Consider the following 14216-nt stretch of genomic DNA (forward strand, 5'->3'; position numbering starts at 1 on the left):
TGTGCTGTGTGGGTGTGAACGTACGCTCCGGACCTCCGGTTGCAAAGACTGTCGTTAATTTAGCTCGTGGATCGACGCGCCATGCAACGCGGCACATGACCGAAGCGATTCGCGCGTACTCGTACTCCTACTTGAGACGGCACGTGGGTCAACTGATCTCACTTGGCGATCGATCCTTGGCGCATGTGCTCTTCGGTCACCTTGGCGCATAGCCCAAACTGAGATCGATCCAGCCAAGCTCGGGCGCGCGTATAAAAGGCACCACCTTTCCATCGGATCCTCTCCACTCCTTGCTCCTCTGGCAAAGCAGTTATTTAGATCGGGGCTTCCTTTGATCGAGGCAAATCCAGAGTCGCGTAGAGACAAAGGCAGAAATTAATCTATCACCTGTAATAGGGGGGTAGTGGTAGTCCAGAACACCAGATTCTGGAGGACATGGCGGCACTTGTCACTCCAGCAGCTTCGGTGGCGTCCGAGCTGGTGGCGCGGGGCCGGGAGTCCGCGGCCGTCCTCGAGGCCCTGCTCGACGACGCGTCGACGCAGGGGCACGGCGGGATCCGGGAGCTCGCCGCGGAGATCCTTCGCTGCTGCGACCGCGCCCTCGCCGCGCTCCACGGCGCGCCCGCCACCAGCAGGAAGCGCAAGTCGGAGCCCGACGGCGCCGCCGCCGCCCAGACGAGGCCGAGAAGAAGGTAAGCTGTAGTAATTGTGAAGGAGCAAGCGGTGTTCGCTGGCGGCAGCGTTGCGGTTTCAGTTCATTCAGGCGAGCAACGACTTAAGAATATCTCGCCTTGTTTTCCAGGATGCGCGCGAGCAGCGGACTGACGGCGGCGAGGGTCGAAAAGCGGTGGACGGCGGAGGACGGGTTCATATGGAGGAAGTACGGGCAGAAGGAGATCACGCACAGCAAGAACCCGAGGCTATACTTCAGGTGCACCTACAAGCACGACAGCGGCTGCCCGGCGACGAGGCAGGTCCAGCAGTCGGACGACGACCACTCCCTCTACATCATCACCTACTTCGGCGACCACACCTGCTGCCAAGGCGATGACGGAGCCGTCGCCGCTGCAGAGGAAGAGGACGTCAAGATGCAGCCGTTCGTCATCAACTTCGGCTCGGCGACTACAGCGAGCAGCACCAGCGGTTCGCCTTGGCAAAACTCTGACGACATTGATGGCCGGAGCGAGATCTCACGGTCGCCGCAGGCAGTATGCTTGCCGGAGGGAGGAGGAGACGAACTACGAGTGAAGGTGACCAAGGTTGAGACAACTTCGTCAGACTCGCAGACAGCGGGGCCGACGGCGGCACATCTGAGTCCGTCGGCCGAGGTTTCATGTGCTTCCCCTGCATGGGATCCTTTGTCCATCTGCTTGGAGTGGGATCAATTCGTCGAGAGTTCATTCGATTTCGTCAGTGAATTCATCAATTTTGATGGCATTGTCTTGTAGCAATAGCATGGTTAATTTTCCCGTGTGATGCATCATGAAGATGCCCGACGTAAATTTGTGAGGGGTGTATTTCTTCTACAGGAGCGTGAAAGCAAGTGTGGTTACATTTTGTGTGTGTATGTGCTTGCGTGCTTGCGTACGTGTGTGTTATCGCGACCCAAAATAGTGGAATTTTGCACAATACACGGAACATCCAATAATTCGACTCCGATGGGATCGAGCCGATCCGAAGGCCATTCATATCTACTTTGGTCAAACCCTTTGTCACGAGATTATATAATCCGAACTGTATCTATGGCCAGATCATGCATAAGACAAGTTGCCACTACTATATTATGACCGTTTTTAGGGTATTATGGCTGGTTGTAATGAAGAGTATCATATACTAGTATCATGCATAATACTAGTGTATGATACTACACTCGTAATGCATAGTATCATATATTAGTATCATAGAATAGGTCATTTATTGTTATGCATTGTTAGACAATTGTATAGGATACGGTTGTTGGTTGATGTAGCTTAAACCCGATTCTATCTCTTCTCAGATCTCCCTTATCTCATGTAACCTCTTGATAAGATCTTGCCTTGTACTCCAAGATATTGGTGATATAAATACATTGCGGCCCGAGACAAAGGGTTCTACGCTTCATCACATGGTCATCAGAGCCCTTCCTCTCGACGCCTAGCTACCGAGAAGAGAAATCGCTCCATTGATCGCAGAGAGAGTCGACGATGACAAGTCCCGCGCTCCCCACCATTGCATCCACCCAAATCACATCCGCCGCGCCCTCATCCTCCTCCAACACCTCGCTCTCTCTCGGTCCACCTCCATCAGAGAAGCTCACCAGGACGAACTTTCTTCTTTGGAAGGCCGTCGTGCTACCCCAGATCAAGGGAGCACAGATGGAACACTTCCTCGACGCCGCAAGCCCGGCGCCTCCCGCCACCATCTCCATCACCAAGGATGGGAAGGACGAGCAGGTCTTCAACTACGCCAGATCAATCTGGTATGCGCAGCAACAGCAGGTACACAGATACCTCATGGGATCTCTCTCTCGAGAGGTTCTCGCGCAAGTGGCGATGCTTCAGACGCCGGCCGAGGTATGGACTTCCATCCACGCCATGTTTGCTGCACAAACACAAGCCCAAAAGATCAACACCAGGATGGCCCTCACCAATCTGCAAAAAGGTAATCTAACCATGGCAGAATATCTTGGAAAGATCAAAACCCTCACCGATGAAGTTGCCTTCGCCGGCGCACCGCTCTGAGATGCTGATATCATCTCTCATGTCATCGCCGGCCTCGACATCGACTACAATCCCGTGATCTCCGCCTTGGCCGCGCGGGTCGAACCGGTCACGGTCCAGGAGCTCTACAGCCAGCTTCTGAGCTTCGACGCCCGGCTCAGTATGCTGCAAGGATCCAATCTACGTCAATCCTCTGTCAACGCCGCCTCCCGTGAACGTGGCCGTGGGCGTGGACAGCAAGGGCGCGGACGCGGAAGCGGCGGTGGAGGACGCGCCTGACACCAGGGCCAGACTCGCCCTGGTGGTGGTGGTGACCGCGGCGGCGGTGATCGCGGCGGGGGCTACACCAACGGCTACAACGGCGGCGGCTACAACAACAATCGCCGACCAAGGTGCCAACTTTGCAAGAAGCCGGGCCACGAAGTCATTGACTGCTGGCACCGGTATGATGAGGACTACACACCCGAAACACGGCAAGCTGCTGCCGCCACACAGGAACACGGTGGAGCCAATGGTGAGACGGTTTGGTACGCTGACTCCTGCACCACAGATCACGTCACAAATGAGCTAGAGAAGCTGGCTCTCCGGGAGAGGTACCACGGCAACGATCAGATTCACACCGCAAGTGGTGGAGGTATGGATATTCTTCACATTGGGCAATCCCTCTATTAATTCCCCTAGCCTCAAATGTGACCTTGTTCTTAAAGATGTTCTCCACGTTCCACAAGCCGATAAGAATCTAGCTTCCATGTCACGTTTGACATCCGACAACAATATTTTCTTTGAAACTCATCCTACCTATTTTTTCATTAAGGATCGGGCAACGAGGGAACTCATCCATCACGGTAGATGCATTGGAGGACTATACCCCATCGCATCAAGAGTCTTTAATCAACAGCGTCGTCGCCAAGTTTACTCCACCACCAAGCCGTCACTAGCCAGATGGCACCAGAGATTAGGGCATCCTTCCTCAAATATAGTTAAGCAAGTAGTCAATAAAGGCAATCTTGCATTGTCAAATAGTTCCAATACAGAGTCTGTTTGTGAAGCTTGTCAATGTGCCAAGAGTCACCAACTTCCCTATCCTTTGTCAAATAGTGTGTCTCATGCTCCTTTAGAGCTTATTTTCAGTGATGTATGGGGTCATGCAAGAGATTCTTTTGGTAGAAAGAAATATTATGTCAGTTTCATCGATGATTATAGCAAGTTCACATGGATCTACTTGCTCAAAAACAAATATGAAGTTTTTTCTGTCTTTCAAGAATTCCAAACACTTGTGGAGAGACAATTTGATAAAAAGATACTTGCAGTCCAAAGTGACTGGGGAGGAGAGTATGAAAAACTTAACTCCTTCTTTCGTAGCATTGGGATTATTCACCATGTCTCTTGTCCCCATGCTCATCAACAAAATGGTTTGGCCGAACGAAAACACCGTCATATTTTTTAAGTTGGCCTATCCCTTCTAGCTCACGCATCCATGCCACTTAAATATTGGGATGAGGCCTTTATCATAGCCACATATCTTATAAATCGTTTGCCTAGTCGAGTCATTGGCAACACTACTCCATTGAAACGTTTGTTTCATCAAAAACCTGACTACAGTTCTCTAAAAATCTTTGGGTGTGCATGTTACCCAAATCTTCGTCCCTATAACCATCATAAACTAGAGTTCCGGTCCACACAATGTGTTTTTCTTGGTTATAGTAATCTCCATAAAGGCTACAAGTGTCTAAACATCTCATCCGGTCGTATTTATATTTCCCGTGATGTTGTCTTTGATGAAACAATGTTTCCCTTTGCTAAACTCCATCCTAATGCGGGAGCTCTTTTGCGTGCCGAAATCTCCCTCCTTTCCGAGCCTATTCCATCTTCCAATCACGGGGGTGAATTAATTAGGATTAATCTTGTGGAAAATATCTTTGAATCTGCTGAAACTGACGCTGAAAATGCAGCTACAGGGCGTTATTTCATGTCTCCAGATGCAGCCAAATCCGTCGCGGAACTCCAAGCGGATCCTCTGGCTGCTGCAGCTCCTGTCGGCGGGCGATCCGAGGCTGCCAGTCTGCCCGACGCGGCGCCCCAGGCGGATTCTCCCGCGCCAACCGCCAGCACCCCACGTGCGGCGCCCACCTACGTCTGCGCCGCGCCAACCACCCGCAACCGCGTGGCCGACAGCGCCCCACCTGCGGGGTCCACCCGCCTCGGCGGCTCCCCCGCGCCAACTGCCAGCTGCAACGTGCCAACGTCTGCGCCAAGCACCTGCGTCGGCAGATCCGAGGAGGATCCTCTCGCGCCAACCGACAGCGCCCCACGTGCGGCGCCCACCCGCGTCAGCGCCGCCTTCGACGAGATCCTAGGCGCGGCGCCCATTGGCTCCACCAACAGTGGGCCGCCTTCTGGTCCTGTTGCTGCGGGGGCCAGCCCGACCGCCTCGCCTGGATCCTCTGTGGCTGACCTCTCTGTGGACAGATCTGCCGCAACTACAGCCCCTCCTCGCCATACACGGTCTCGGTCAGGTATTATCAAGGACAAGAAATATACATACGGTACAGTCAGGTATGACACACACAAACGTGCTTTCCTCACAAGTACTGGTGAACAAATAACCTTGCATGATGCCCTTGCTCACAAGGAGTGGAAGAAAGCCATGGATGTTGAGTATGATGCATTAATACAAAATAAAACGTGGCGGTTAGTCTCACCAAAGCAAGGTGCAAATGTGATAGATTGCAAATGGGTATATAAAATCAAAAAAAGAGATGATGGTAGTATAGACAGATACAAAGCTAGACTGGTTGCCAAAGGGTTTAAACAAAGGTTTGGTATTGATTATGAGGATACTTTCAGCCCTGTTATTAAATCAGCCACTATTCGACTTGTACTGTCTATTGCTATTTCCAGAGGTTGGAGCCTACGACAGCTAGACGTCCAGAACGCGTTTCTTCATGGTGTTCTTGAGGAAGAAGTGTTCATGCGGCAACCACCAGGGTATGAAAATAAGAACACACCACATCATGTCTGCAAATTGGATAAAGCTTTGTATGGGTTGAAACAGGCCCCAAGAGCCTCGTATTCCAGGTTAAGTACACAGTTACAAAAACTTCGATTCACACCATCAAAGGCAGATACCTCCTTATTCTTCTACAGTAAGAACAATGTTACTATATTTGTCCTTGTCTATGTTGATGATATAATTGTTGCCAGCTCTAGTCCAGATGCTACAACTTGTCTGCTTAAAGATTTAAAGCTAGAGTTTGCTCTCAAGGATCTAGGAGATCTTCACTACTTTCTTGGAATCTGAGGTAAAGAAGGTAAAAGATGGTATCCTTCTTACACAAGAAAGGTACACTACTGATATTCTCAAAAGAATAGGTATGGAAAAATGTAAGCCAGTTAGTACATCTATCTCTACCTCAGAAAAACTCAGCATTGAGAGTGGAGAAGCACTTGGGCCAGAGGATGCAACAAACTATAGGAGTATTGTAGGTGCATTGCAGTATTTGACTCTCACACGGCCTGATATTTCATACTCGGTTAACAAGGTATGTCAACACTTACATGCTCCTACTACTTCTCATTGGACAGCAGTAAAAAGAATTTTGAGGTACCTCAAGTTTACAGAAGGCCTTGGTCTTCAAATTGTAAAATCTCCATCTATGCTTGTGTCAGCCTATTCTGATGCAGACTGGACAGGATGTGCTGATGACAGACGATCAACAGGTGGTTTTGCTGTATTTCTGGGAACAAATCTTGTGTCATGGAGTGCAAGGAAGCAAGCAACCGTCTCAAGGTCTAGTACTGAGGCTGAGTATAAGGCTTTAGCAAATGCAACAGCTGAGGTAATGTGGATTCAGACTTTGCTACATGAACTTGGAATCAAGGTACCTCAGGCTGCCAGATTATGGTGTGACAATCTTGGTGCAACCTATCTCTCAGCTAATCCTATTTTTCATGCAGGAACAAAACATATTGAGGTTGATTTCCACTTTGTCAGAGAAAGAGTAACACGCAAATTGCTTGATATAAGGTTTATTCCAACAGGTGATCAACTTCCTGATGGGTTCACCAAACCTCTCACAATAAAGAGGTTAGATGATTTTAAGTACAATCTCAACCTTGCTAAATAGGGTTTAGATTGAGGGGGAGTGTTAGACAATTGTATAGGATACGGTTGTTGGTTGATGTAGCTTAAACCCGATTCTATCTCTTCTCAGATCTTCCTTATCTCATGTAACCTCTTGATAAGATCTTGCCTTGTACTCCAAGATATTGATGATATAAATACATTGCGGCCCGAGACAAAGGGTTCTACGCTTCATCACATGCATGACACATAGTAACATAACATTTAATATGATACGGTATCATGATACTCAACCCTCTCTTTCTTCATTTAATTCTATGTCACCTCATCAAAATTGCTTAGAGGGTGGTTGGATCCAAGGGACTTATTTTAGTCTGATTAAAAATAGTCTCTTTAAGAGGCTAAAGTTCCAAACACCCCTGACTAAAAGGGGACTAAAACTAGTCTTGAGACTAAATTTTTTTAGTCAGGGGTACCCCTACTAAAATGTGTATTAGTCCTCTCTCTCCTCATTTAACTCCTCTCCTTTAACACTGACGAGTTCTGGATTGGAGGGTTTGGAGGATAATAAATGTTCACTAACTTGACTTTACTCTTTTTAGTATTTGGATCCATGCATGGGTGAGGCTAGCAAGTTTTAGTACCACTACTTTTAGTCATGCCTTTAGTTGGCATGTATGATACTAGCTATGGTACTCCCGTTACGACCAGCCTAAGTATGATCATTGTCCCATTAAAAAAAGATGATCATTATCCTGGAGATTAGGAGACAACTGTGGCCAATGAAGCCCTGGATACAGCCTTGAGGGAATAATATTAATGCTTATCTCACGACACTGAAGGAAGCAATAATAAATACATGGCCATTATGTTAGGCTGGTCATAATGGGAGTAACTAAGGTAGTATTATATACTTGAGACTAACAAACATGTTGATGTGGCAGATAATTAAAGAAAAAAGAGAGGGTTAGAGTAACATAGGTAGATACCTTAACATGTTAAATGCTATGCTACTATGTGTCATGCATGTCAATAAATAAGGTCATCTATGATACTACTTTATGATACTATGCACTATGAAGGTAGTACTCCCTCCGCTCCATAATATAAGTCTTTTTAGAGATTTCACTAGAGGACTACATACGGATGTATATAGACATACTTTAAAGTGTAGATTCACTCATTTTACTCTGTATGTAGTCTTTTAATGAAATCGCTTAAAAGACTTATATTTAAAAACGAAGGGAGTATTATATAATAGTATCATATACATAATACTACTATATGATACTCCCCACTATGGTCAGCCTTATTGTGATGGACGGATAGACAGTGGAGACTAAATATCGATGCTTATGTGTAAGTGTTCACATCAACACCCTCCGTGCAACCCATGAGGTGACGGCATGCGTACGACTATGAGATGGAAGCGTTGGACTTGCATGCGTGCGAGTGCTTGCAGGGAATGCGTGCAAATGTAGGAGAAGGTTGGAGTAAATGAAACATCGTTTGGTGGGAATGAGGGAATAGAGGTATCATGTTTAGCCTCTGTTGTTGGATCAAAGGCAGTGCGACAGTGAGAGAAGGTGAGGCGATATGAGACATCTGTCTTCTTACACATACACATAGGGGCATCCAGGTTAGTGTTAAGCCCCGGCCTGCTTCATTGTTGTACTGATCTACATTGATCAACAGTACCAAAAACAATACATTTAACAAAGGCTGCTTACGCCATGAACTGGGCTCAGGTCCCCCAGGCCCGGGGTGTAGCTCCGCTGCTTACACATTTTCCATAGTTAGTCAATTATCGAGGCGTCGACAGCCGAACAAGGGGTGATGATAGAAATGGCTTCCAACGACGACTTTGTGCACTCCAATGGAAACACAATATCTTTTATCACGCTATATGTCAACGCACGTCTGTATCGTGTCCTTGATGAAGGTGGTGGGCTGAAGTTTGGCTTTGGAATGAATATACGAGCATCTTCAGCCGTTCAGCCCACAGTAGCGTGAAATAGCCCCTTTTGGGGGCTCGACGGCGCTTTTCAGCATGAGGGGCTCTGGTTCCCAGCCGTCACCCGAAGTTCGGCCCCCAGCTGTCAATTTCAACCACAAATTCGGCCAAATTTGGCATACAACAGCACAAATTCAACAGAAACTAATTTTACCACATAGTTTATCACAGAAGTCAATACAAATCAAATAGTTCAATGAAGCATGCTCATAATTCGAATACAAATTAAAACACATCAAACTAGGTGTTGCCCTTGACCCTCCATAGGTGCTCCATTAGATCGTGATGCAGTTCTTGATGCACCTGTTGGTCTCGGATCTTCTCACGCATATTGAAGAAGGCAGCCCATGTTGTCGGTACCTTGTGACCAACAGCTGCAAGAGCGTCCTGCCTGAAATATGATTCATTGTCAAACACTAGCTCCTCATACTCGCTCTTAATGATCATGTTGTGCAAGATGGCACAGCAATTCATCACCTCCCACATCTGAGATTTCGACTAGGTCAGAGCGGGGTATCGAAAAACAACAAATCGAGATTGGAGCACACCAAATGCCCGGTAGACATCCTTCATGCAAGCCTCCTAACACTTAGGAAAGTAGGAGTTCTTGCCTCCTAGCACAAGGTTAGAGATAGTATTCACACATGTGGACCATCTTGGCTAGATGTCATCTGCTACGTAGTATCCCTTATTGTAGTGGCGCACATTAACCTCCAAGTTCATCGAAGGAGCATGACCTTCAATAAGCTTGGCAAAGACATTTGAGCACTACAATACATTGTTGTCATTGTGGGTTCCTAGCATACCAAAGAATGATTGCCAAATCCAGAGGTCTTGTGTGGCCACTGCCTCAAGTAACACATTGCAAGATCCTTTGATGCCTTTGTACATCCCGTGCCAAGCAAGTGGACAGTTTTTTCATGACCAATACATGCATTCAATGCTTCCAAGCATCCGAGGAAACCCTCTTACTGCATTCTATGCTAGGATGCAAGGAGTGTCTTCAGCATTGGGTGATCGCAAGTATTGTGGTTCAAACACATCCAATACTTCCATGCAAAACTTGTACAAACACTCAATGATGGTGGACTCGGCCATGCGTCCATGGTCTTCCTGTATATCACGGGAGCTCCATATGCAAGCATCCTCATAGTTGTCGTGCACTTCTAGAGTTTGGAGAATCCAACTGTGTCGGTGCAATGCTTCTTGCAAATGAAATAATTGTCGAACTCCCTGGTGGCATTCACAATCTTGAGGAAAATCTTTTAACCCATCCGATAACGGTGCCGAAATACTTTCTCGCCATGCAGTCGAGCGTCGGCAAAGTAATCAGCGTAGAGCAAGCAATAGCCCTCCATTCGATGCCTCAGCTTGCTCTTGCGGCGGCCCGGTGCCGAGCCACCTTGTCGCGGCTTTGCATTCTTCGTGAAAAGGCCGGTCGGAGCGGCGAGGATCATGAGATGCTCTTCGTCGTCGGCGTCGACCTCGGCTTCCTCCTCCATCACAGCTGCGAATGCCTCCTCGTCGTAGGACTCCATCACCAAACACCTCGCGGGCGTGGTGGGTGGGAGCCGCTGGTATCCCCGCATGCGTGGTCGGCATCCTAGAGAGCGGGATGGCGGCGAAACACTCTCTTTCAGGCGGGGGGGCTTTCTAGCGGCGGAGCAGCGGTTGTGGGCGCATGGGTGGCGTCGGGATCGGCATGGCGGCGAAAGGGAAGTGTCGTCCTGTCGCTCGTGGGTCGAATCTGGGCGGGAAAAGTCATTTATCGCTTCACAGTGGGGGCCCACGCGCCACTTTTCTTTTTGCCGGAGCCCACAAGTGCCTCCGAGTGCGCTCGGTTCCGCATGGGCTCGTCACGCCAAAAAATGGTCGAACAGGCAGAACTCAGCGTCCTGGTGGCACGACTGGGATAGTTTTTCGACATCGGCGGTAAAAAAGGACAATGCGGGACTATTGGGGGGCGGCTCGAGATGCTCTAACAAGATCAACTTTGGGTTGGACTCGTCACTATCGACGCATGTCCAACGATTCCTTCTTGAAGGCATAGCATAGATGTATATTTTGCTTTTGTTTTTTCATCAGGTTTTCTTTGTTTGCTTCTTTTTACTGGTTTTTTGGGGGTTTTGCTCTATTTTATGTTTTATTTTCTTATTTCTTCTCCAATTTCTTTGTTTCGCCATTCAGTTTTTTTCCTTTTTCTTTTGTTTCCATTTGTTTCTTTCATGGTTTTTATCGGTTCATCTTTTCTTTATCATTTTTCTTCTTCTTCTTTGATTTTTATTTTTTCTTGGTGTTTAATAGTTTTTCATTTAATTCTTCATCGGTTTCCATGGTTTATTTATTCTTTTTACATTTAGTTCTTTGGTTTTATTTTTTGTTTTCTTTCTTCTTAGGCTTCTCCAGTTTATTTTTCCGGTTTTCATTGTTTTTTCGTTTTTCTTTGTTTCTTCGTCAACTTTCACTGTTTTTTCATACTTTACTTGTTGCATCTGTTTTATTTCATTTTTCTTTGGTTTCTTTTGCTTCTTTTCGGGTTTTTAGTTTTTTTTTCTTTTTCTTTGTTTCTTTATCAATTTTCACACTTTTGTTATTTTTTTCCACTTGTTGCTTCCATTTTAATTATATTTATTTTCTCTTTGTTATCTTTAGTTTCTTTCTTGGATTTCATTGTTTTACGTGTTTATTTGTTTATTTTATTTTCCATTCTACATTTTTGGTATATATCAAGAACATTTTTGTAATATACATTTAAATATTTCAAGTACAAGTATTAACATTTCTTGAATACATGGTCAACATTATTTATATGCTTTTTTAAAATATTTGATTAAAAAAATTAATATATGATTAATATTTTTCAAATGTTTGATTGATAGTATTTAAATACAAGATTAATAAAATTAATACATGGTCAAGTTTTTCTTATATATATTCAATGTTTTTAAATACTTGAGTAACATTTTAAAATGAAAGATTAACATTTTTTAATACTTGGTCAACATTTTTTTATATACACTTAATATCTTTCAAATGATTGATAAATATTTTTCAGATATAAGTTTAACATATTTTTTAATACAATACAAGATTTACTTGTTTTTAATACAAAGTCAAAAAAAAATCTATGTATATTGAACATTTTTGTATGCTTGATTATCATTTTGGAATACTTGTTTAACATTTTTTCCAAATGCTAGATTAACATTTTTGAAAAATACATGATCAACCTTCTCATACATACTGTATTTTTTCATATAGTCTTCGTATACATGAGATATATTTTCTATATACATATTTAACATTCTTGCAAAAACTTGATGTACCGTGCTTATTATAATATAGAGTGTTTAACTAGTATAATACTTGGAAGTATAAAGTGGAAAAATAAACAGGACTGTGGGCTCCCAAATGCCTGGGCTAGCCCATCTATCGCTCCTCCTCACACAAGACTTCCCTTCATCTCCCCTCTAATGGCCTTTCGCGACGCGTACGCAATGCCGAACTCAGCAAGGATGATGACCCCATCTCGCCAATCGTCCTGTAAGCATTAGTCTTCTAATGAGATATATAAGTGGGTGAACTTTGGATATGAGGCTGATCCGATGTGCTGTCATGTAATGCTATAAGCTAGACATTGATGGGCCCATACATCTTCAAGACGTCACTTCCACGCGAAAGAAGTGGGGCTTGGAGTTGGACTCCCATTACTTAAAGGCGGCTGCTACAAATCAGCCGACTGATTTCACGATGAAATTAGTTAGGTCGTGGGCCGTTGGATCCTGTCTCTCCCCGTCGTTGGATCCATCACACACCATCCCTTGGATTCGGTCAACGTATTCATGTGGGTCGTCCCCTCCTCACATCGTAGCTGCAACTAGAGTAACTGAAGCACCTTGCCATCGATAGCAACGCCTCTTGGCTCGCATCAGGAGCCACCTCCTCGTCGACAGCACAACGATGCTCGACCATCGGCCACCGGTGACACTACACTGCAGCTCCGACACCCGTCACGGCGGTGCTTCATTGCAGCACACCACCACCCGTCGACCAACGATGATGTTTCATTGCAACGCAAACGTCGACGTGACGGTGATCCATCACAACAGCTCAATGGCTTTCGTATGCTTCACTGCAACGCTGGCGTGCGCGACGCGACGCAGAGGTGCTCTATCAGTGCACCTCGACGGTCGCCGCATGCTTCACTGCAGCACCACCACCGTGTGGTGATGCTCCATCGCACCACCGGCTGTCGTCACACCTCCATCCGCCTTGCTGCACAGGGAGACTCCCGCGAGCAGCGGCATCGCAGGGCAGCGAGCCGTTGATGAGCGATGCATCACAACGCCAAAAAACTGACCCTTGCACCATGCTGCCACGGTCCAGGCTTGCAACACTAGGAGCCGCACGGTGAGGATGTGCATCGTTGCACCGGGATTTGTTGGCGAGAACCTACATCGCATCACTGGATTTGTCGTCGTCACATCCTGCATCGCAGCACCAACTCCAACAGAGTGTTGAAATGCAACACGAGTGTCGGCATGTGCTTCATCGATTCGAGCAACATTAGGGAGCTTCAGTAGCATTGCTCATGCCGGAATGTGTGCGCGGAGAAGAACGAGAGGTGAGAGACGAGAAAGGGTCGCGTAATTTGGGGAAGAGCACACAGATCGGTGGCTCCCGTGACCGCTCGGGGGAAGATAAGGATGGCACGTGATGGGTCACTCGTGCACGCATGTCATCCGCACGACACGGCTGATTTCTTAGGAATCATCCGGTTGGTTTTAACACTTCTCCTTACTTAAAGTCCCGACCCAGAGTAACCGAGTGATGAGTGAGCGGCGGGAGAAGAAACAGGCAATCCCTTTTTGGCGCTACATGCGCCGGTTATAACTGTTTCTGGGAATCTCCTATTTGTCGCTCTTTACGGCACGGAGTCGGGCAAATGCACAAGGGACGGGAGGCGAGGGATTTTAATGGGCTCGCCCATTAGCGCTTCACTGAACCCGGATTTGGGAAACTTCTAGAGGTTCCTAGCCGGTTTTTCCGGTTTTAGGAAACTTCTAGAAGGCTTGTGAACCGGTTTTTCTTATTTTGTTTTCTTTTTCTTTATTTTGTTATGTTTCTTTTTTTCTTTCCTTTTTTGTTTCAAAAGATGTTCTAGATTTTCAAAAAATGTTCTGGATTTTTGATTTTTTTTCTTCAAGTACAAAAATATATATTATTTTCTAAAAAATGTCCTCAATTTCATATAGTTGTCGTTTTTCAAAAACATTCATAACTTGAAAACATGTTTGGGATTTTCAAAGAATGTTTGATTTTTTTAAATAATGTTCGGTAATTTAGGAAAATGTTTGGTATTTTCAAAAAATGTTCATTATTTTCTAAAAATTTCAAAATAACATAAATTTGGCCAATT

General features: G+C 46.0%; 1 protein-coding gene and 1 non-coding gene across 2 annotated transcripts; both read left to right on the top strand.

The window, feature by feature from the left end:
* Positions 1-428: 428 nt before the first annotated feature.
* On the top strand, positions 429-1674 carry LOC123413993 (transcription factor WRKY19-like). The gene is made up of 2 exons (XM_045106630.1): positions 429-692; positions 803-1674. Exons 1-2 carry the CDS (start codon positions 436-438, stop codon positions 1446-1448), a joined length of 903 nt encoding a protein of 300 aa, XP_044962565.1. The 5' UTR covers positions 429-435; the 3' UTR covers positions 1449-1674.
* Positions 1675-2712: 1038 nt separating this feature from the next.
* LOC123423688 lies at positions 2713-2849 on the top strand. Its single transcript, XR_006621268.1, has one exon. It is a non-coding gene; the product is annotated as a small nucleolar RNA Z247 (small nucleolar RNA).
* Positions 2850-14216: the final 11367 nt, after the last annotated feature.

The sequence above is a fragment of the Hordeum vulgare genome, chromosome 1H (genome assembly GCF_904849725.1).
Source record: "Hordeum vulgare subsp. vulgare chromosome 1H, MorexV3_pseudomolecules_assembly, whole genome shotgun sequence".
Lineage (NCBI taxonomy): Eukaryota > Viridiplantae > Streptophyta > Magnoliopsida > Poales > Poaceae > Hordeum > Hordeum vulgare.

What these genes read in the sequence shown, in the direction of transcription:
- LOC123413993 (XM_045106630.1), top strand. Translation starts at nt 436, where the DNA reads ATGGCGGCACTTGTCACTCCAGCAGCTTCGGTGGCGTCCGAGCTGGTG. An exon ending in CAGACGAGGCCGAGAAGAAG is followed by an intron (nt 693 to 802) that starts GTAAGCTGTAGT and finishes CTTGTTTTCCAG; the next exon opens with GATGCGCGCGAGCAGCGGAC.